Source organism: Lipotes vexillifer, unplaced genomic scaffold, assembly GCF_000442215.2.
Source record: "Lipotes vexillifer unplaced genomic scaffold, Lipotes_vexillifer_v1.1 scaffold386, whole genome shotgun sequence".
In the NCBI taxonomy this organism is placed as follows: Eukaryota; Metazoa; Chordata; class Mammalia; order Artiodactyla; family Lipotidae; genus Lipotes; species Lipotes vexillifer.
The window spans coordinates 1,196,388-1,218,858 of NW_006772588.1; the positions used below are offsets into that span (position 1 = coordinate 1,196,388).

The 22,471-nt window shown below is 38.1% G+C and overlaps 1 protein-coding gene across 1 annotated transcript in view; it reads left to right on the forward strand.

Moving 5' to 3' along the window:
* OXCT1 (3-oxoacid CoA-transferase 1) overlaps positions 1-22,471 on the forward strand; it is a 146,190-nt gene that overhangs the window by 26,771 nt on the left and 96,948 nt on the right. The window contains exons 6-7 of the mRNA XM_007447636.1: positions 567-673; positions 3,082-3,142. Of these exons, the coding sequence (XP_007447698.1) occupies positions 567-673; positions 3,082-3,142 (168 nt within the window). The remainder of the gene's footprint in view (positions 1-566; positions 674-3,081; positions 3,143-22,471) is intronic.

Here is a 22,471-nt window from a genome sequence, read left to right on the forward strand (position 1 = left end):
GGGAAAGAGGGGCTCTTTTTCGTGTTCCGTATGTAAATTATTCACACAAATAATAAAGTGAGTGCTAACACACACAGTCTATGCCGTAAGCATATGGAGCTTTCAGTTCCTCACAATTACCAAGCTTCCTCTTGCTTCTGAGCCTTTGCACATGCTGCTCCCTCAGTGGCCTCTTCACCATTTTTTTTTTTGCGGTATGCGGGCCTCTCACTGTTGTGGCCTCTCCCGTTGTGGAGCAGAGGCTCCGGACGCGCAGGCTCAGCGGCCATGGCTCACGGGCCCAGCCGCTCCGCGGCATGTGGGATCCTCCCGGACCGGGGCACGAACCCGTGTTCCCTGCATTGGCAGGCCGACTCTCAACCACTGCGCCACCAGGGAAGCCCCTCTTCACCATTTTGATGAAGCCCTGGTTGCCTGCACTACTCTTCCTTGAAGTTTCAGTTTAGATCTCTCCCTCCTTTTCTAACTAGGCTTGTATCCCTATCATCTGCCTCTATCAGAGCAGGGAGCACAACCAAACAAGACCTCCCTGCAGATCCTGACAATGCCCTCTTTGTCTCTTGCAGGTGAGGGAGTTTAATGGTCAACATTTTATTTTGGAGGAAGCAATCACAGGGGATTTCGCTTTGGTGAAAGCCTGGAAGGCAGACCGAGCAGGAAATGTGATTTTCAGGTAGTATAATGGTTTTAAAAAATGTTAAATGTAATGCGTTTCAGCAACTTTATATTTCCGAAATTATGATTACAAAATGGATATCTTGATGTGTTAGGTATTGAAAAATTTATTTAAAAAATGGCTTAAAATCAAACACACCCGTGTGTGTGTATATAGGTGGGTGTAGAACCATTGCTGTGCGTCATGCTGGTTTGATTCACTTGAGGACATTTGTTCTGATTGGTTGGTACCCATGGTGCACTGTTTGTTAACTATTTGAATCTGTATATCCTTGTATATAGTCACATACAAATTATTTTTGCCCGTGTACTTTAGTTGCCAAAACTAGTTACAGTGTTGTGACATGCTTAAAAAATGTGACAAAAGCACACAATTTTATTTAATTTTGACAGTGTTATTTATATGCATTGTCTTAAAATGCCTGTTACTTGGATATTATGGAAAAATATTGCTAATAATCACTTAGGTCAGTTCTTTTCCAGGCCTATTGGTGTCTTCTAGGAAATGCTTATAAAGATTATGTCTGGAAAGTTGGTTACCCTTAATAATGTTTAACTTTCATTCTCGTTATCTAGATAGCCACAGATATTAAGCCACTTAATAGATTTCAATATCTTTTGATTACCCTAAGCATACTAAATACCAAGTTTTAGTATCTTGGATTTAGGGATTATATAGTTGTTTTTGCAAATTGTGCCATGTTTGAATATACTCATAAACGTTTTTCAAAATGTTTGGTCTTGAAGACATCACCTGTTAGGTTACAGAAGTACTTGTCTTTCTCATAATATTGGCCTTTTCCTGCTTTTAGTTAGTGATATTTTTCATCTTTACCAAATGCAGCTTTGGTATGATCTCAATTAAATTATCAGTGATCACTCTCATGTTTTTGTTCATTTCTGAAGACCTTCTATGACATTAATACTGTATTTGATTTCTTGAATTTAGCCAATTTTTTTGTTCATTTGTTTTTGTTTTGTTTTGTTTTTTTGTCCGGGCCGCAGCGTATGAGGTCTTAGTTCCCCAACTAGGGATCGAATCTGTGCCCCCTGCGGTGGAAGTGTGGGTCTTAACCACTGGACCACCAGGGAAGTCCTGGGATTTAGCCAATTTTTGATATTATAACTAATTTTGGCAATTACAGAGGACATTTTGAATGATGTCTACCTTATTTGACACCTTGATGTAATGCTTGCAAACCTTAGTTTTTTTTTTTTAAGATTAATGAAATTGTATAATAGCAAATGGAAATGAATTATTTAAAGTATTTCCATGAGTTTATCCTGTGCTTTATTGCCTGTTATCTAAAGACTGCACAAGGGCTATTCTGAGTATAGACCTTATGCCTGTAGTTTCTGCTCAGTAGCCATTGAGCTTTGATGTGAAATGAGAGTGCTTGTCCCCAGTGGTCAGGTGGCCTAGATTCTTAAGATAATGACTTCTAGGCTGACCTTCACGTTTAGTGGGACAACTGGTACAGAGGTCTGCCTAGGCCATTGTTAAGAGTGGGCAGGCTCTGCATGCCTGCACCTCAGGCCACTCTGCCCTTGGAGCTTTTGATGCTGGATGTCTGGTGGAATCCAACACAGTAACTTGTCAAAGTACACAAGGATTCCTCTCTTGAGGACACACCTATCCTTGAATCCAAGTGAAAGAAACATTGGTGTCACAAAGAGCTGTTAAGGCATAGCTGTGAATTATTTCTCTTTACCAAAGAATTTTCCCTATTAATTTACACTCTCAGAAACAAAAATACATTAAAATTTTTATAAGTAGAGGAAGTGCATTAATTTAGGAACTTGGGAATGCAGAACCATCAGCAAAATTGGCCGCTTCTTAAAATTTTACACCTCAGGGTCTGATGGGGGGGTGTAGCTTTAAAAATTTCATTAGAAATTGGTTCTCCACACTGATCTTTACGACTCACAAATCACCCATCAATGTTTCAGTTAATTTCAGCAATAGGTTTCTTTAATAGGAGTATAATTACTATACCTTCTCATATAAAGCACTTGCTACTTTTCTTAATATTTTAACAAGAGCAAGTTTAGTGAAATATTTAACTATAAAACAAAGTGGCATCTCAGGTAAAAGACTTAGAGAAATTAGTTTTAGAGTAGATTTATTAATATCCATTTTACTTTTCTGTGTATAACTATGTTGAATATGAAAAATATTCCCTCTTTCTCTTAACCCCATAAAAAGCTATATAATTGAATGAAGTGACCATCGTATTGTTTTTGTTTATAAAATGGCTATAGAATTTATCGAAAATATGATACACTTTTTTAAAAAGATGCACAAAGTCTTGGATTACAGAAATTCTTTTATTAATCTATAATTAAAGCTGAGAGAGACACTTATTTTTGCCCTTCTTTCTCCACTTCCTTATTCCTCTAATGTAGGAAAAGTGCAAGGAATTTCAACTTGCCGATGTGCAAAGCTGCAGAAACCACAGTGGTGGAGGTAAGAGAAGAGGTTATTTCTGATTTCCTGTTGTTAATTTTCAAAGTTGATGTTATGTATTAGTTCAAGAAAAAGTACAATGGTTCATTTGTTTTCACGAAGGAGGGCAAACAATAACCACTTTTTCATTTTGGATGTTGAAGGATTCTATTTAAATATATCATAGTTGAAGTTTTGCTGGAACATGAGCTTTCTGGTTAGCTATGGTCTTACTAGAACACTCTGTTTGGGAATCAAGCTATTAGGCTGACCAGCTCATAAAAGTCTTTTGGTACTTGAGTAAAGTGTACCTTCTTGGGTGAAGTCTCCAGATGAAATTTTTTTTTTCACTTTTTCCTTTTTTTAATTTAATTTTATTTTTTTTATACAACAGGTACTTATTAGTTATCTATATTATACATATTAGTGTATATATGTCAATCCCAATTTCCCAATTCATTCCCCCCTCGATGTCCATACGTTTGTTCTCTGCATCTGTGTCTCTATTTCTGCCTGGCAAACTGGTTCATTTGTACCATTTTTCTAGATTCCACATATACGCGTTAATATATGATATTTGTTTTTCTCTTTCTGACTTACTTCACTCTGTATGACAGTCTCTAGGTCCATCCACTCTCTACAAATGACCCAATTTTGTTCCTTTCTATGGCTGAGTAATATTCTATTGTAAATATGTAACACATCTTCTTTATCCATTCTTCTGTTAGTGGGCATTTAGGTTGCTTCCATGACCTGGTTATTGTAAATAGTGCTGCAATGAACATTGGGGTGCATCTGTCTTTTTGAATTATGGTTTCGTCTGGGTATATGCCCAGTAGTGGGATTGCTGGGCCATAAGGTAATTCTATTTTTAGTTTTTTAAGGAACCTCCATACTGTTCTCCATTGTGGCTGTATCAATTGACATTCCCATCAGCAGTGTAAGAGGGTTCCCTTTTCTCCACACCCTTTCCAGTATTAGTTGTTTGTAGATTTTCTGATGATGGCCATTCTGACCTGTGTGAGATGACACCTCATTGCAGTTATTTTTTTTTTTTTTTTTTTTTTTTTGGCGTTTTTTTTTTTTTTTTTTTTGCGGTATGCGGTCCTCTCACTGTTGTGGCCTCTCTCGTTGTGGAGCACAGGCTCCGGACGTGCAGGCGCAGCAGCCATGGCTCACGGGCCCAGCCACTCCGTAGCATGTGGGATTTCCCGGACTGGGGCACAAACCCGTGTCCCCTGCATCGGCAGGCGGACTCTCAACCACTGCACCACCAGGGAAGTCCCTCGTTGCAGTTTTGATTTGCATTTCTCTTATAATTAGTGATGTTAACCAGCTTTTTGTGTGCCTCTTGGCCATCTGTATGTCTTCTTTGAAGAAATGTCTATTTAGGTTTTCTGCCCATTTTTCGATTGGGTTGTTTGTTTTTTTAATATTGAGCTGCATGAGCTATTTATATATTTTGGAGATTAATCCTTTATCCATTGTTTCTTTTGCAAATATTTTCTCCCATTCTGAGGGTTGTCTTTTTGTCTTGTTTATAGTTTCCTTTGCTGTCAAAAAGCTTTTAAGTTTCATTAGGTTTCATTTGTTTGTTTTTGTTTTTATTTCCATTTCTCTAGGAGGTGGGTCAAAAAAGATATTGCTGTAATTTATGTCAGAGTGTTCTATGTTATCCTCTAAGAGCTTTAGTGTCTGGTCTTACATTTACGTCTTCAATGCACTTTGAGTTTATTTTTGTGTATGGTGTTAGGGAGTGTTCTAATCTCATTCTTTTACATGTAGCTGTTTGGTTTTTCCAGCACCACTTACTGAAGAGACTGTCTTTTCTCCATGTATATCCTTGTCTCCTTTGTCATAGTTTAGTTGACCATAGGTGCGTGGGTTTATCTCTGGGCTTTCTATCCTGTTCTATTGATCTATATTTCTGTTTTTGTGCCAGTACCATATTGTCTTGATTACTGTAGCTTTGTAGTATAGTCTGAAGTCAGGGAGTCTGATTCTTCCAGCTCCATTTTTTTTCCCTCAAGGTTGCTTTGTTTATTCTGGGTCTTTTGTGTCTCCATACAAATTTTAAGATTTTTTGTTCTAGTTCTGCAAAAAAATGCCATTGGTAATTTGCTAGGGATTGCATTGAATCTGTAGATTGCTTTGGGTAGTATAGTCATTTTCACAATATTGATTCTTCCAGTCCAAGAACATGGTATATCTCTCCATCTGTTTGTGTTGTCTTTGATTTCTTTCATCAGTGTCTTATAGTTTTCTGAGTACAGGTCTTTTACCTCCTTAGGTAGGTTTATTCTTAGGTATTTTGTTCTTTTTGTTGTAATGGTGAATGGGATTGTTTCCTTAATTTCTCTTTATGATCTTTCGTTGTTAGGGTATAGGACTGCAAGAGATTTCTGTGCATTAATTTTGTATCCTGCAACTTTACCAGCTTCATTGATTAGCTCTAGTAGTTTTCTGGTGGCATCTTCATGATTATCTATGTATAATATCATGTCATTTGCAAACTGTGACAGTTTTACTTCTTCTTTTCCAATGTGTATTCCTTTTATTTCTTTTTCTTCTCTGATTGCCATGGCTAGGACTTCCAAAACTATGTTGAATAATAGCGGTGAGAGTGGACATCCTTGTCTTGTTCATGATCTTAGAGGAAATTCTTTCAGTTTTTCACCATTGAGAATGATGTTTGCTGTGGGTTTGTCATATATGGCCTTTATTATATTGAGGTAGTTTCCCTTTATGCCCACTTTCTGGAGAGCTTTTATCATAAATGGATGTTGAATTTGTCAAAAGCTGTTTCTGTATCTATTAAGATGATCATATGGTTCTTATTCTTCAATTTGTTAATATGGTGTATCACATTGATTGATTTGCATATATTGAAGAATCCTTGCACCTCTGGGATAAATCCCACTTGATCATGGTGTATGATCCTTTTAATTTGTTGTTGGATTCTGTTTGCTAGTATTTTGTTGAGGATTTTTTCATCTATATTCATCAGTGATATTGGTCTGTAAATTTCTTTTTTTGTAGTATCTTTGTCTGTTTTTGGTATCAGGGTGATGGTGGCCTTATAAAGTGAGTTTTGGAGTGTTCCTTCCTCTGCTATATTTTGGAAGAGTTTGAGAAGGATGGGTGTTAGCTCTTCTCTAAATGTTTGATAGAATTCACCTGTGAAGCCATCTGGTTCTGGACTTCTGTTAGTTGGAAGATTTTTAATCACTGTTTCAATTTCATTACTTGTTATTGGTCTGTTCATATTTTCTATTTCTCCTGGTTCAGTCTTGGAAGGTTATACCTTTCTAAGTGTCTGTCCATTTCTTCCGGGTCGTCCATTTAATTGGCAAAGTGCTGCTTGTGGTAGTCTCTTATGATGCTCTGTATTACTGTGGTGTCTGTTATAACTTCTCCTTTTTCATTTCTAATTTTATTAATTTGAGTCCTCTCCCTCTCTTTCTTGTTGAGTCTGGCTAAAGGTTTATCAATTTTGTTTATCTTCCCAAAGAACGAGCTTTTCATTTTATTGATCTTTGCTATTCTTTTCTTTGTATCTATTTCTTTTATTTCTGCTCTGAACTTTATGATTTCTTTCCTTCTGCTGACTTTGGGTTTTGTTTGTTCTTCTTTCTTTAGTTACTTGTAAGGTTAGATGGTTTATTTGAGATGTTTGTTGTTTCTTGAAGTAGGCTTGTATTACTATATACTTCCCTCTTAGAACTGCTTTTGCTGCATCCCATAGGGTTTGGATCGTCATGTTTTCATTGTCAGTTGTCTCTAGTTATTTTTTATTTCCTCTTTGATTTCTTCAGTGATCTCTTGGTTATTTAATAATGTATTTTTTAGCCTCCATGTGTTTGTGCTTTTTACGTTTTTCTTCCTGTAACTTATTTACAGTCTCATAGCGTTGTGATTGGAAAAGATGCTTGATATGATTTCAGTTTTCTGAAATTTACTGAGGCTTTATTTGTGACCCAAGACGTGATCGATCTATCCTGGAGGATGTTCCGTGTGCACTTGAGAAGAAAGTGTAATCTGCTGTTTTTGGATGGAATGTCCTATAAATATCAATTAAATCTATCTGGTCTATTGTGTCATTTAAAGCTTGTGTTTCCTTATTAATTTTCTGTTTGGATGATCTGTCCATTGGTGTAAGTGAGGTGTTAAAGTCCCCCACTATTAAGGTGTTACTGTCGATTTCCTCTTTTATAGCTGTTAGCAGTTGCCTTATGTATTGAGGTGCTCCTATGTTGGGTGCATATATATTTATAATTGTTATATCTTCTTCTTGGATCGATCCCTTGATCATTATGTAGTGTCCTTCTTTGTGTCTTGTAATAGTCTTTATTTTAAAGTCTATTTTGTCTGATATGAGAATTGCTACTCCAGCTTTCTTTTGATTTCTGTTTACATGGAATATCTTTTTCCATCCCCTCACTTTGAGTCTGTATGTGCCCCTAGGTCTGAAGTGGGTCTCTTGTAGACAGCATATATATGGGTCTTGTTTTTGTATCCATTCAGTGAGCCTGTGTCTTTTGTTGGAGCATTTAATCCATTCACATTTAAGGTAATTATCAATATGTATGTTCCTATTACCATTTTCTTAATTGTTATGCATTTGTTTTTGTAGGTCCTTTGCTTCTCTTGTGTTTCGCACTTAGAGAAGTTCCTTTAGCATTTGTTGTAGAGCTAGTTGGTTATGCTGAATTCTGTTAGCTTTTGCTTGTCTGTAAAGCTTTTGATTTCTCCATTGAATTTGAATGAGATCCTTACTGGGTAGAGTAATCTTGGTTGTAGGTTCCTCCCTTTCATCACTTTAAATATATCGTGCCACTCCCTTCTGGCTTTTAGAGTTTCTGCTGAGAAATCAGCTCTTAAACTTATGGGAGTTTCCATGTATGTTATTTGTCGTTTTTCCCTTGTTTTTAATAATTTTTCTTTGTCTTTAATTTTTCTCAGTTTGATTACTATGTGTCTTGGCGTGTTTCTGCTTGGGTTTATCCTGCCTGGGACTCTCTGCACTTCCTGGACTTGGGTGGCTATTTCCTTCCCATGTTAGGGAAGTTTTCGACTCTGATCTCCTCAAATATTTTCTCGGGTCCTCTCTCTCTCTTCTCCTTCTGGGATCCCTATAACTCAAATGTTGGTGCATTTAATGTTGTCCCAGAGGTCTCTTAGGCTGACTTCATTTCTTTTCATTCTTTTTTCTTTATTCTGTTCTGCAGTAGTGAATTCCACCATTCTGTCTTCCAGGTCACTTATCCGTTCTTCTGCCACAGTTATTCTATTGATTCCTTCTAGTGTGTTTTTCATTTCAGTTATTGTATTGTTCATCTCTGTTCATTTGTTCTTTAATTCTTCTAGGTGTTTGTTCTTTAATTCTTATAGGTCTCTGTGAAATATTTCTTGCATCTTCTCGATCTTGGCCTCCATTCTTTTTCTGAGGTCCTGGATTAATTTTACTATCACTATTCTCAATTCTTTTTCTGGAAGGTTGCCTATCTCCTTTAGGTGTTTTTAGGTGTTTTTCTGGGGTTTTATCTTGTTCCTTCATCTGGTACATAGTCCTCTGCCTTTTCATTTTCATTTTCATTTCTGTCTTTCTGTGAATGTCGTTTTTGTTCCACAGGCTGCAGGATTGTAGTTCTTCTTGTTTCTGCTGTCTGCCTTCTGGTAGATGAGGCTATCTAAGAGGCTTGTGCAACCTTCCTGATAGGAGGGACTGGTGGTGGGTAGAGCTGGGTGTTTCTCTGGTGGACAGAGCTCAGTAAAACTTTAATCCACTTGTCTGCTGATGGGTGGGGCTGACTTTCCTACCTGTTTGTTGTTTGGCCTGAGGCAACCCAGCACTAGCGCCTAGAAGCTGTTTGGTGGGGCTAATGGTGGACTCTGGGAGAGCTTATGCTCAGGACATGCAGGCTCAGCGGCCATGGCTCATGGGCCCAGCCGCTCTGCGGCATGTGGGATCTTCCCGGACAAGGGCACGAACCCGCGTCCCCTGCATCGGCAGGTGGACTCTCAACCACTGCGCCACCAGGGAAGCCCCTTCCCAGAACTTCTGCTGCCAGTGTCCTTGTCCCAGTGGTGAGCCCCACCCCCCCACCCCCTCCCGCTCCTGCAGGAGACCCTCCAACACTAGCACATAGGTCTGGTTCAGTCTCCTATGGGATAACTGCTCCTTCCCCCTGGGTCCTGATGCACACACTACTCTGTGTGTGCCCTCCAAATGTGGAGTCTGTGTTTCCCCCAGTCCTGTCAAAGTCCTGCAGTCAAATCCTGCTAGCCTTCAAAGTCTGATTGTCTGGGAATTTCTCCTCCTGTTGCTGGACCCCAGGTTGGGAAGCCTGATGTCAGGCTCAGAACCTTCACTCTACTGGGTGGAATTCTGTGGTATAAATGTTCTCCAGTTTGTCTCCAGATGAATTCGTGTATACAGAATCCTAGGAAAATAGTAAGTTGTATTAGGAGAAGTTCCTCAACTCACTGTTAGATACTGGTGTTACTTTATGGAAGAAGGAGGCTAGTACAGCTCATTGCTTTGATGTGGTTCTTTTCAGAACAGTTGAATTAAGGCACTAACTGACTCTCCTTTGGGCATCTCAGGGTTTGGGAGAGACTAGAATAATGTTAGAACCTTCCCAGAGTTCAAGCTCTGGGACAGAAATAGGTGCTTATACCAAAATCTTGCCATTTTGTTTATACATATTTGAACCTGAAAGGAGACTTCAAAATGATTCATTTAGGCTTTGAGGATCACTTTGGAACCAAATTTTCTTGGGCATTTGAGATAGCTTTCCCATGGGAGGGCTTTATAGGAACCCATCCTGCGATCTGGAAATGAGTATATATGTTCTTGATTTTTCTTGTGATGGTAGTATTCTACCTGGCATTTTTTTTCATTTATCCATATGCTTGCTCAAGATGGTATTTCATGGAAGCAGTGCTGCCATATGTTTGAAATAATCAAATGTTAGAATTCTGTTTCTCTCTTGGAAAGTGAAGTATATTATTATTATTATTATTTTTAGTAGATAGCCATAGTTTGGCTTTGTTTTTTTGTTTGTTTTCTTTCTCTTTTATGGAAGTATAGTTAATTTACAGTGTTTGAAGTGTATTATTTTTAAAGTGCTGGGGAATGTGGTACTTTCAACACTGGCCGGGTGGTTTCTTTTGCAATGGCTTCAGTATATTTTCTGCATTTAAAATGGATAATGTGGTTTACTCTCTCTGTGCGATCTTTTTTTTTTTTTTAATCGAATCATCTTAATGACCTGTCCATTGCTCACATCTGTAGCAGTACTAAAAAAAAGCCTATAGTGTAGCTTAAAATAATTGATAGTTTAACCCTCTCTTGATTGTATGTACTTCTGTAAAACTGCCACAAACCAGTATTTTTTCTCTGAGTACCATGGGGCAGTATGCATTGTCCTGGGTGAATTTCTTTTTTTCCTTCTTTTATAATCTGGTTCTTCTCAGCCAATCTTATCTCTTCCAAAAGCAGGAAGTGACTCTCTACTGTCTGAGAATTAATGTAGATATTAGGAAAGAGGTTCTCTGTCAGCATAAGGGAAGGGGAGATAAAATCCTTTAATTGATCCTACAAATATGATAAAAGCTGCCATCCCTGTGTCCTAGAACAGACGTCTCTGACTCACAACATTTTGTCCTGTTAGACCCAGACTCACATTAGGATCCCTTTCAATATAGTGCTGCTGATGGCCACTCCCAATTGATTGTACCCGCACTGTCCAGCTGGTAGCCACTAGCCACATGTGACTTTTAACATTTAAATTAATTAAAATTAGATAAAGTAGAAATTCAGTTTCTCTTCAGTAACTACATATGCTAGTGACTATTGTGTTGATCAACATAGATAAAGAATATTGTCATCACTGGAGAAAGTTTGATTGGACAGAGCCTAATTGGAAGGATCAAGATGAAATATAATTTGTCATTCTAGTTTAGGAATATAAGCAAAACAGCAATTTAGACAATAAAGTATCGTAAGCCTGCTCCCTCTGCATGCTCATAGTAGAAGAGGTCCACATGCCTTTAGGTTGAATTGTAAGAACTTGTGCTCTTGGATATAGAAGATAATTTGGAATTGGGGATGATGAATAGATTGAGTGTCTTCTGATAACAAAAAATCTATCTGGACTGTGAGTTTTGTGTTATTCTTAGTCTAGTGACTACCCTGGACCTCCAGCTCCTCTTCTGTGCTATGTTTTGTGCACTCTGTTACCTGCATTGGCCTTTAGGACTCTGTAATTCTTTTCCTGTAGCCCTATCCTACTTTATTGTGCAGTGGTCCTAGTGAGATGGATGATTATGAGCTGGTTTAACAGGAGTCTTCAGAGATCTTAAATTACCTGCGATTTTCCTGCCTGTTAAATATTAACAATAATAATAGTTACTATTAATTATTTATTATGTTTTAGTCACTGCTGTATTTTTCATGGTTATTGTTAATTTTTGTTTGTTTTTGTTTGTTTTTGTTTTTTTTTTGCGGTATGTGGGCCTCTCACTGTTGTGGCCCCTCCCGTTGGCGGAGCACAGGCTCTGGATGCGCAGGCTCAGCGGCCATGGCTCATGTGGGATCTTCCCGGACCAGGGCACGAACCCGTGTCCCCTGCATCGGCAGGTGGACTCTCAACCACTGCGCCACCAGGGAAGCCCTATTGTTATTTTTTTAAATGTTAACAATAGTCTTATGAGGTAGGAATCATTACTATCCTTATTTTACAGATAAGGACTTAAAAGCACAGAGAGGTTTGGTTATATACCTGATGTGATGTCACACAGCTAGATGGAGCTAGGATAGAACCACAGAATGACTGATTCCGGGGTGTCTGCACTTTTCCACTACTTTATGAAATATTCTCCAGTCATCAGTGGATGGTGTTTCAAAATCTTGAAAGGTATTGAATTTCTGGAAGTAGTCCATTTCAATGCTATTAGAATCAAGCAGATTGGGAGTTTTGGGCCAATATATTCCTCTACCCACAGCTTTCCTTGCCAGTTATTCCAATTATGGTCTTTTTGCCTCCTGCACCATCTGCCTCCAAGAGGGCTTTGAGAAAAGCATCATCCTGTGATCAATAGCCCTGTGGACTCATTCAGTCTTCCTCTTGGATTCTGTTCATTCTGTTGTGTCACCTCTCTGAACTGTGCAGCTTTTCACAAACTTCCCTGAACATGGTGATTGAATGTCTATTCTTATACTGCAGTATCTTAAGCAGTGGGAGCTTTAACAATGACTACACCCTACATTTCAGACAAAGCCTTTTTTTTAAGAACTCTTAGCTCATCTCCTTTCTCTTATAGATGAGGACATGAAGGACTTTTCAGTAGCAGGATCTGGGTTAGAGCCTGTCTCCTAAAGCACCACACTACACCCCCTGGTGCTGCATCTTTTCAGCCTTTCTCCCTGGTTACCCCTTATAACTTGAGTTTTATGGGAGGTAAGAAAGGGGTAGAACTATAAATATCTAAAATATTAATGATAATTCCCTCAGATATCTTAAAGTCTTTTTGCACATAGCAGCAGGGTGGCAGGGGACTTCCCTGGTGACGCAGTGGTTAAGAATCCTCCTGCCAATGCAGGGGACACGGGTTCAAGCCCTGGTCTGGGAAGATCTCACATGCCGCAGAGTAACTAAGCCTGTGCAGCACAACTACTGAGCCTGTGCTCTAGAGCCCGCGAGCCACAACTACTGAGTCCATGTGACACAACTACTGAAGCCCACACACTTAGAGCCCATGCTCTGCAACAAGAGAAGCCACTGCAATGAGAAGCCCACACACTGCAATGAAGAGTAGCCTGCACTCACTGCAAGTAGAGAAAGCCCGTGCACAGCAACAAAGACAACAATGCAGCCAAAAAAAGTAAATAAAATAAATAAATAAATTTAAAAAATAAAGAAGCAGGGTGGCAAAGGAACATAAAGCTGTCTCTTGCTTTTTTGGTTCATAATTTCTCCTCCAATTGACAAGAGGTAAACCAGTATATTTATCTTGAATTGAAGAGAATACCATATTGGCCCTTGACATGAATTATTTCTGGTTTCTCTAAAAGTGGGATATTGCTCCTTTTTGGAAAAATTTTGCCTTTCGAATATGTTCTAAACAAACTTATGAGTTGTGGAAAACCAATTATGTCTGTTTTCCCCTTTAACAAAACCGATATGAATATTGCATTTGCATTCTTAAAACCTGCAGCCATTTGCATGTTTCGCCACAAAGTTGTGACATAGTGAAGGCTGGCTGTCTCTTTCCCCGTCTCTTAAGGAACTGGGGGTAGTTACTTTGGGAAAATAGTACAAGTGGGTGCACATATTGGCATACATGCCAGAAAGATATTTCTCTTTTTAGGACAGACAGTGTTATTTCTGGACCTCCTCTTTGAGTGGGTGGAATCTTCCCTGATAAACTTCACAAGTTTAAGTGCAAGACCAGCCAGGGAACAACTCTTGGCATTGCGTTCCATGTGTATGAGTAACAGCGGTACTGTGGAACTCAGTTGGCTTTTGTAGGGGTCTGTTAACCCTTCAACTTCCCATGAGCCCCTCAGCCAGTCTCCTGGGTGCATATCCAATCAGACTGTGTTTCTCTGGGAAGTTACCTGTCTTTACATTTTTTTTTTAAAAAGTAACTTATAATAGAAAACTCAGAGGGAGGGGTGGGAGTGCTTCACTCAGGAGCCTGTTGATGCTTTGTCTCCTGCAAGCAGCCTGGCATGCCTGTGCTGTCAGGGAAGGTCATCTGACTCAGCCACCGAAGGCTGTTGAGGTTACCTGTGAACAAAATAACCCAGCTAGTTTCTTCAGGTGTGTGCCCTGGCTGGTGTTGGAAGATGGCAAGGTTTATGCAAGGCCTCTTCAGCTATTTTGGCTAATTTCAGCTTTTAGTTAAGACAAACACATTCATTACCATGACTTCAATAAAGTTATTTTTATTATATTTATATTATGGCATATTTATATATCTGCTTATGAAAGAATTGTTCATATTACATGATATTTGATGCATACAAGTATTATATGCATGTAGCCTTTGTGGGTGATAAAGCACAATAATAAATTGAACACCTACGAACCCACCTAAGGTAAGGATTGGCGGATTGCTTATTCTCATTTTCATCTGCCTGCTTTTCCTGCAGAGAGAGCCACTGTCAGGAATATTGTGGTTATCAGTCCCTTAAAAATAATTCTAAGTCATAAGGTATGGACATATGGAAGATTATTTTCCAAAGGTATCCTAAGACTTTTTGTTTAGAAGAGCTAAGCTTTGGGACCTATGACTTCTGTGTCCTGTACTAGTGCCTGGCACATGCCGTGTCTCCAGAGGAGGTTAACTAGAGGAAAAGATTAGGGGTACATCTGCCATCCTGCCAAGAAGATATGTGTTGCTCCTGATTGGTGGGTGAGGCAAGGTGACAATAGCAGTGTAAATGGTATTACAAATTTTGTTTTTAATGTTTATTATGAAGGCTAGTGGGCATATACAACAGTAAACAGAAGAGTGTAATGAACCCATCTGAGCTCGTCCTCCAGCTCCAGTGACTGTCAACCCACGATCACTCCTGCCCCGTCTTCATCCCCATCTCCTGCCTCCTCTTGTAGTATTTTGAGGTAATCACCAGATATTGTATCCCTCATGAGCTTACATTATAATGCTCAAGACTGACAATAGGTGCAATAAATAAGTAAAATATATATTATATTAGATATTGATAAATATTAAGGAGATGAAACAAAGCATGAAAAGGGACATGAAATGTCAGCAGAAGAAAGATAAATTTTGTTCTTGTCTTTGCTTTTTTTTTTGTCAGCACTGCATGGCTTGTGGGATCTTAGTTCCCTGACCAGGGATTGAACCCGGGCCCTCGGCAGTGGGACTGTGGAGTGCTAACCCCTGGACCGCCAGGGAGTTCCCCAACATGGAAGTTTAAATGGGTTGGTCAGTAACAGAAGGCCCCACTGAGATGGCAGTTGAGCAGAGGCCTCTGGGAGGTGAGGAAGCTGGGCGGTGGAAAGAGGAACAGTAGAGCCTCCCTGGTGGACCTGGCGACTGGGGATGACACACTCCCCTTTCTTCCGTCTGAGGTGGTGGGCCGAGTACTCTTATATGAGGGTAGCTGTCTTGAGAATCATGGCAGTATCCTCTTCCTAGGCTGTGTGAAGTGTGATTTCTGTTTTTAGCTCATTTGTAATAGTTCGCAAGATGACTAGGCCCAGATCGGACTTTAAAACTCTGAGATGAATGGAGAATGTGAATCTGATATTGGAGCCTCCTGACTTTTGTGACTCTCTGGCCCTGTTTGGAGAACTTTGTGTTGACAACACCTCATGAATTACCTTTGCAGAAGAAGTCAAACTGGTGGTTAGTTCACTTTACACTAGGATGTGGGAATACAGTGGATTTTAACCATTCGACCTAATCAGTTTAATGGATCCTGTGAACATTTAATCTCCACCAGGCAGGCCCAATTAGTGTATCGATGTTTCAGAGACTGGTTATCTTCCGTCCTGCTTCAGGAAAAATGAAACTGCGCACGGGATAAACATAATTCCTTTCCTCTTAAGTTTCTTTTATTCTTAATCTTAAGATTGCTAATGCCTTTTGATATTACAGAGAAACTCATAATTTTTCCAAGAGATGGTAAAAAGGAAAAAGAAATAGGTCTAAACAGGAAAAAAACTAAAGGTTCCATCCACCCAAGAGAAACACATGTAACCATGTTGAGAAACTTCATTAGACAGATGCAATGTCAAGCACACACATGCATACACAGGCGACCACTGCTCCATGCCTATATGGAATTTATGCCCACGCACAAATTGCTGATTGACTTGGAGACATGATATTTATGAACTTGGCTGAAATGTCAAATTTGACATTCACTGTGTGAAGCATAATATAGTAAATGCCCTTCACTGCACTTTAGTATTTACCTGGTAATGCTCTCTACTTCTCTTCCTTAGTGAGAAGATAAGGACAGCAAGAACCTGTTTAATCCTAATCCTCTTTACTTCATTCACACAGGCCAGTTGAGTTGAACACTCAACACAAGTTCTTTAAAAACACAGGCAGGTAAGAGAGCTATTTGATACAATACAAAAAGAAGGAACACCGTCTTCCCACCAACCCCCCGTGAACCCTGGGACCTCATGATCCTAAGGCATAATATGGTCACCTTCCCAAGTGTTAACTTTGGGGATGATGTGGTGAGCTATGGATGTCATTTACAATGATTGATTTTTAAGTCTGTTAAATTATATAATATCCTTAATTTACATTTTTTTTCTTTTTTAGTTTTTCAGTTATAGGATTTTATTAATGCTTTTAGATTTCATTTTTAAAAAAGTGATTGCTATACCACTCTGAAAGAGATATCTATAAATTTATGCTACAAATTCAGCCAGATGTACATTGCTTTGACAGATGATAATATCCTTACACAACTAAACTAAATGAAGTGATTGACTCTACTTATTTTGAAGTACTAAAGTATTTAAAGACAATTCATTCATTTCCTTGAATTTTCATAAAATGCAAAACTGATTTGAGAATATTTCAATGCTAATGAAGATGTATTTAGTGAAGATTTAGTTGAATATTTTGACAAAACAACCTTCTCAGTAATAGAATCACTATTCTGTTATTATTTGCTGTTTCCACCAAGGAAGCAGTAAATATAAAAAACATGAACTTGGTGAATGCCAGGTATTAACTTCACTGCATATTTTTTTGTGTGTGTACTCTTATAGATTAATAATTCTTAGCCTAATGACCATTTACATCCAGAAGAACAGCAGAATAGAAGTATGGTTTGTTGATGGTAAAAATTAAATCAAGTGCTAATCCTGACATTTTATTTCTTGTTGCTTGGTAACAGTGTAGCAACTCCGTAAGAGTTCCTTTATCTTAGCTACAATGGACTTCATTGCCTTGTGGGGTAGCAATACCAACTGCAGCAAGTCATTTGTATGCCATTATCCTTCCAGAATTTTGTTGCTATTTTTTATTGTTAGTGCAGAGATCCTAAAAGAAAGTCATTTTAATAATACATCCTCCTTTTTTGATGGATTGGTGAATTTTATTCTAGCTATTTTTGGCTTTTTGGCTTTGTGTCTGTAATTTCTGAGGTTTCACAAATTTGTGTTTTATCAGTCTGTACAGTATTAACCTAGGCTTTTGAGTTTCATTGTAAATATGTACATTTTAAGTGATTCTTCATTAGTTCTTAGTGAACATCTTTTATCCTTGACCATCTAAGAAGGGAGAAAAAAATATCTGGGCAGAATTTTTCTTTCATAAAAATAGGACATATACCTCATCCTTCTCTAATATAGAGCATTCCTAGTTTTAGAACCTGCTTTAGGAAAAGGAAGCCTGTTGAACCAGTGTGATTTGTTTTAAGTGAAAGGCTGATTCATGTTGCGTATACTATATATGTTCTATATGCTGTTAGTTCACAATTATTATTTACAACAAAGGTTGATAAACTATAGCCCGTGGTCTGTTTTTGTATTGTCTAAGAGCTAAGAAATTTTTATATTTTTAAAGGGTTGTTTAGGAAAAAAAAACAAAGCAATATGTGACAGAGACAGTTTGGAGCCTATAAAGCCTGAAATATTATCTGGCCCTTTGCAGATAAAAGCTTGCAGACCCTTGATTTATGGCATAGTTTCCATTTCTATAGTCTGAATATATTAAATGTCACTAAGAATTATTTTTTAAAGGACCAGTGAACTTAAGTAGAATTGAAATAAAATAATGATAACTGATGAAAATAGATATCAATTATAGGAAAAGATCTGTAAAAAATACAAACACATGGAGGCTAAACAATACACTACTTAATAATGAAGTGATCACTGAAGAAATCAAAGAGGAAATTAAAAAATACCTAGAAACAAACGACAATAGAGACACAACGACCCAAAACCTATGGGATGCAGCAAAAGCAGTTCTAAGAGGGAAGTTTATAGCAATACAAGCCCACCTTAAGAAGCAGGAAACATCTCGAATAAACAACCTAACCTTGCACCTCAAGCAATTAGAGAAAGAAGAACAAAAAAACCCCAAAGTTAGCAGAAGGAAAGAAATCATAAAAATCAGATCAGAAATAAATGAAAAAGAAATGAAGGAAACAATAGCAAAGATCAATAAAACTAAAAGCTGGTTCTTTGAGAAGATAAACAAAATTGATAAACCATTAGCCAGACTCATCAAGAAAAAAAGGGAGAAGACTCAAATCAATAGAATCAGAAATGAAAAAGGAGAACAGTAACAATTGACACTGCAAAAATACAAAGGATCATGAGATTACTACAAGCAACTCTATGCCAATAAAATGGACAATCTGGAAGAAATGGACAAATTCTTAGAAATGCACAAACTACCAAGACTGAATCAGGAAGAAATAGAAAATATGAACAGAGCAGTCACAAACACTGAAATTGAAACTGTGATTAAAAATCTTCCAACAAACAAAAGCCCAGGACCAGCTGGCTTCACAGGCGAATTCTATCAAACATTTAGAGAAGAGCTAACACCTATCCTTCTCAAACTCTTCCAAAATATAGCAGAGGGAGGAACACTCCCAAACTCATTCTACGAGGCCACCATCACCTTGATACCAAAACCAGACAAGGATGTCACACAGAAAGAAAACTACAGGCCAATATCACTGATGAACATAGATGCAAAAATCCTCAACAAAATACTAGCAAACAGAATCCAACAGCACATTAAAAGGATCATACACCATGATCAAGTGGGGTTTATTCCAGGAATGCAAGAATTCTTCAATATACGCAAATCTATCAATGTGATAAACCATATTAACAAATTGAAGGAGAAAAACCATATGATCATCTCAATAGATGCAGAGAAAGCTTTTGACAAAATTCAACACCCATTTATGATAAAAACCCTGCAGAAAGTAGCTGTAGAGTGAACTTTCTTCAATATAATAAAGGCCGTATATGACAAGCCCACAGCCAACATACTCCTCAATGGTGAAAAACTGAAAGCATTTCCACTAAGGTCAGGAACAAGACAAGGTTTCCCATTCTCACCACTCTTATTCAACATAGTTTTGGAAGTTTTAGCCACAGCAATCTGAGAAGAAAAGGAAATAAAAGGAATCCAAATCGGAAAAGAAGAAGTAAAGCTGTCACTGTTTGCAGATGACATGATACTATACATAGAGAATCCTAAAGATGCTACCAGAAAACTACTAGAGCTAATCAATGAATTTGGTAAAGTAGCAGGATACAAAATTAATGCACAGAAATCTCTGGCATTCCTATATACTAATGATGAAAAATCTGAAAGTGAAATCAAGAAAACACTCCCATTTACCATTGCAACAAAAAGAATAAAATATCTAGGAATAAACCTACCTAAGGAGACAAAAGACCTGTATGCAGAAAATTATAAGACACTGATGAAAGAAATTAAAGATGATACAAACAGATGGAGAGATATACCATGTTCTTGGATTGGAAGAATCAACATTGTGAAAATGACTCTACTACCCAAAGCAATCTATAGATTCAATGCAATCCCTATCAAACTACCACTGGCATTTTTCACAGAACTAGAACAAAAAATTTCACAATTTGTATGGAAACACAAAAGACCCCGAATAGCCAAAGCAATCTTGAGAACAAAAAATGGAGCTGGAGGAATCAGGCTGCCTGACTTCAGACTATACTACAAAGCTACAGTAATCAAGACAGTATGGTACTGGCACAAAAACAGAAAGATAGATCAATGGAATAGGATAGAAAGCCCAGAGATAAACCCATGCACATATGGTCACCTTATCTTTGATAAAGGTGGCAGGAATATACAGTGGAGAAAGGACAGCCTCTTCAATAAGTGGTGCTGGGAAAACTGGACAGGTACATGTAAAAGTATGAGATTAGATCACTCCCTAACACCATACACAAAAATAAGCTCAAAATGGATTAAAGACCTAAATGTAAGGCCAGAAACTATCAAACTCTTAGAGGAAAACATAGGCAGAACACTCTATGACATAAATCACAGCAAGATCCTTCTTGACCCATCTCCTAGAGTAATGGAGATAAAAACAAAAATAAACAAATGGGACCTAATGAAACTTCAAAGCTTTTGCACAGCAAAGGAAACCATAAACAAGACCAAAAGACAGCCCTCAGAATGGGAGAAAATATTTGCAAATGAATCAACTGACAAAGGATTAATCTCTAAAATTTACAGGCAGCTCATGCAGCTCAATAACAAAAAAATAAACAACCCAATCCAAAAATGGGCAGAAGACCTAAATAGACATTTCTCCAAAGAAGATATACAGACTGCCAACAAACACATGAAAGAATGCTCAACATCATTAATCATTAGAGAAATGCAAATCAAAACTACAATGAGATATCATCTCACACCAGTCAGAATGGCCATCATCAAAAAATCTAGAAACAATAAATGCTGGAGAGGGTGTGGAGAAAAGGGAACACTCTTGCACTGCTGGTGGGAATGTGAATTGGTACAGCCACTATGGAGAACAGTATGGAGGTTCCTTAAAAAACTACGAATATAACTACAATATGACCCAGCAATCCCAGTACTGGGCATATACCCTGAGAGAACCATAATTCAAAAAGAGTCATGTACCAAAATGTTCATTGCAGCTCTTTTTACAATAGCCCAGAGATGGAAACAACCTAAGTGTCCATCGTCAGATGAATGGATAAAGAAGATGTGGCACATGTATACAATGGAATATTACTCAGCCATAAAAAGAAACGAAATTGAGCTATTTGTAGTGAGGTGGATGGACCTACAGTCTGTCATACAGAGTGAAGTAAGTTAGGAAGAGAAAAACAAATACCATATGCTAACGCGTATATATGGAATCTAAAAAAAAAAAAAAAAGAAAGGTTCTGAAGAACCTAGGGGCAGGATAGGAATAAAGACACAGATGCAGAGAATGGACTTGAGGACACGGGGTGGCAGAAGGGTAAGCTGGGACTAAGTGAGAGAGTGGCATGGACATATATACACTACCAAATGTAAAATAGATAGCTAGTGGGAAGCAGCCGCATAGCACAGGGAGATCAGATTGGTGCTTTGTGACCACCTAGAGGGGTGGGATAGGGAGGGTGGGAGGGAGACATAAGAGGGAGGAGATATGGGGTTATATGTATACATATAGCTGATTCCCTTTGTTATACAGCAGCAACTAATACAACATTGTAAAGCAATTATACTCCAATAAAGATGTTAAAAAATAAAACAAAATAAAAAAAGAAATAGAAAAAAAAAACCAATCACGTCTTTGCCTCCCGCTGGCATTGTGACCTTGGACAAATAAGTACTTTAGAATCCCAGCTTCTCTATAGCCTCTCCTGTGTATTTGCCTATTTCACGGGTCTGTTTTGAGCATCAGTGGGTTAGGTCATTTGGATGTTTTCTAAAGCTCTGAAGTGCTATGTTCTTACCTTGATCCCTCCTGCTGCTTTGATTAATGAACCTCAGATGACTGTCCTCACTGGCCCAGTGACAGTGACTATAGGACCACCCCGTGGGTTGCAGCTGGCAAGGCACACCCTCCCTATCCTTTCCCTGTCATCCAGAGTTCTTGAGATGTAGGGGAATTAAAATTCCATAATACCACTGACTTCTAAAATCTCAGGATATTATCAAAAAACTAATCTAGATTGTTTTTTAAATATATTGTTAGCTTTAATCGGCAGTAAATTACCTAATATTTAAAGCTCATCAAAATCAACCTAAATTTGTTGATCCCTTACATTGAGCAAATGCAGTGATGACTTTTAAGGTGAGCGTTATGGACCCCTTATAGAAAGGAAGGTTCTTATAAATCTGTCATTTCATTAGCTTATGAAATGCCAGATTTATAAGTTGCATGCAGTCAAAAATTGATGGCCACTCTCTGCTGTCATATTTTAAATGGAGGATTAGCCAGTGACCTATTGATCTCTTTTGTACTTTGGCTCAAAAGATTCAGATATTCTGGTTTGGGATGAAAACTAACCTTTGTTCCCTGATGAAACATGCTTGTACTGAATATCCACCTTGAATTCTTTTCATTGAAAGTAACATTTATTGTTTTAGGGGGCGTAAGAGAAATGAAATGCATAAAGAGGACCTCAGATATTCATTGATGCTTCATGTTCAACTAAGTGCACACCACTACCTGCAAACGTCAGAGAGACTAAGGGTCAAGAAATAGACCCTTATTTCTTTAGGATGCAGCACACTGTTACATATAAATAAATTAGTCTGCAGGTGTGTTTTCACTGCTTCCTTATGAAAGCTTTGCCTTATTGA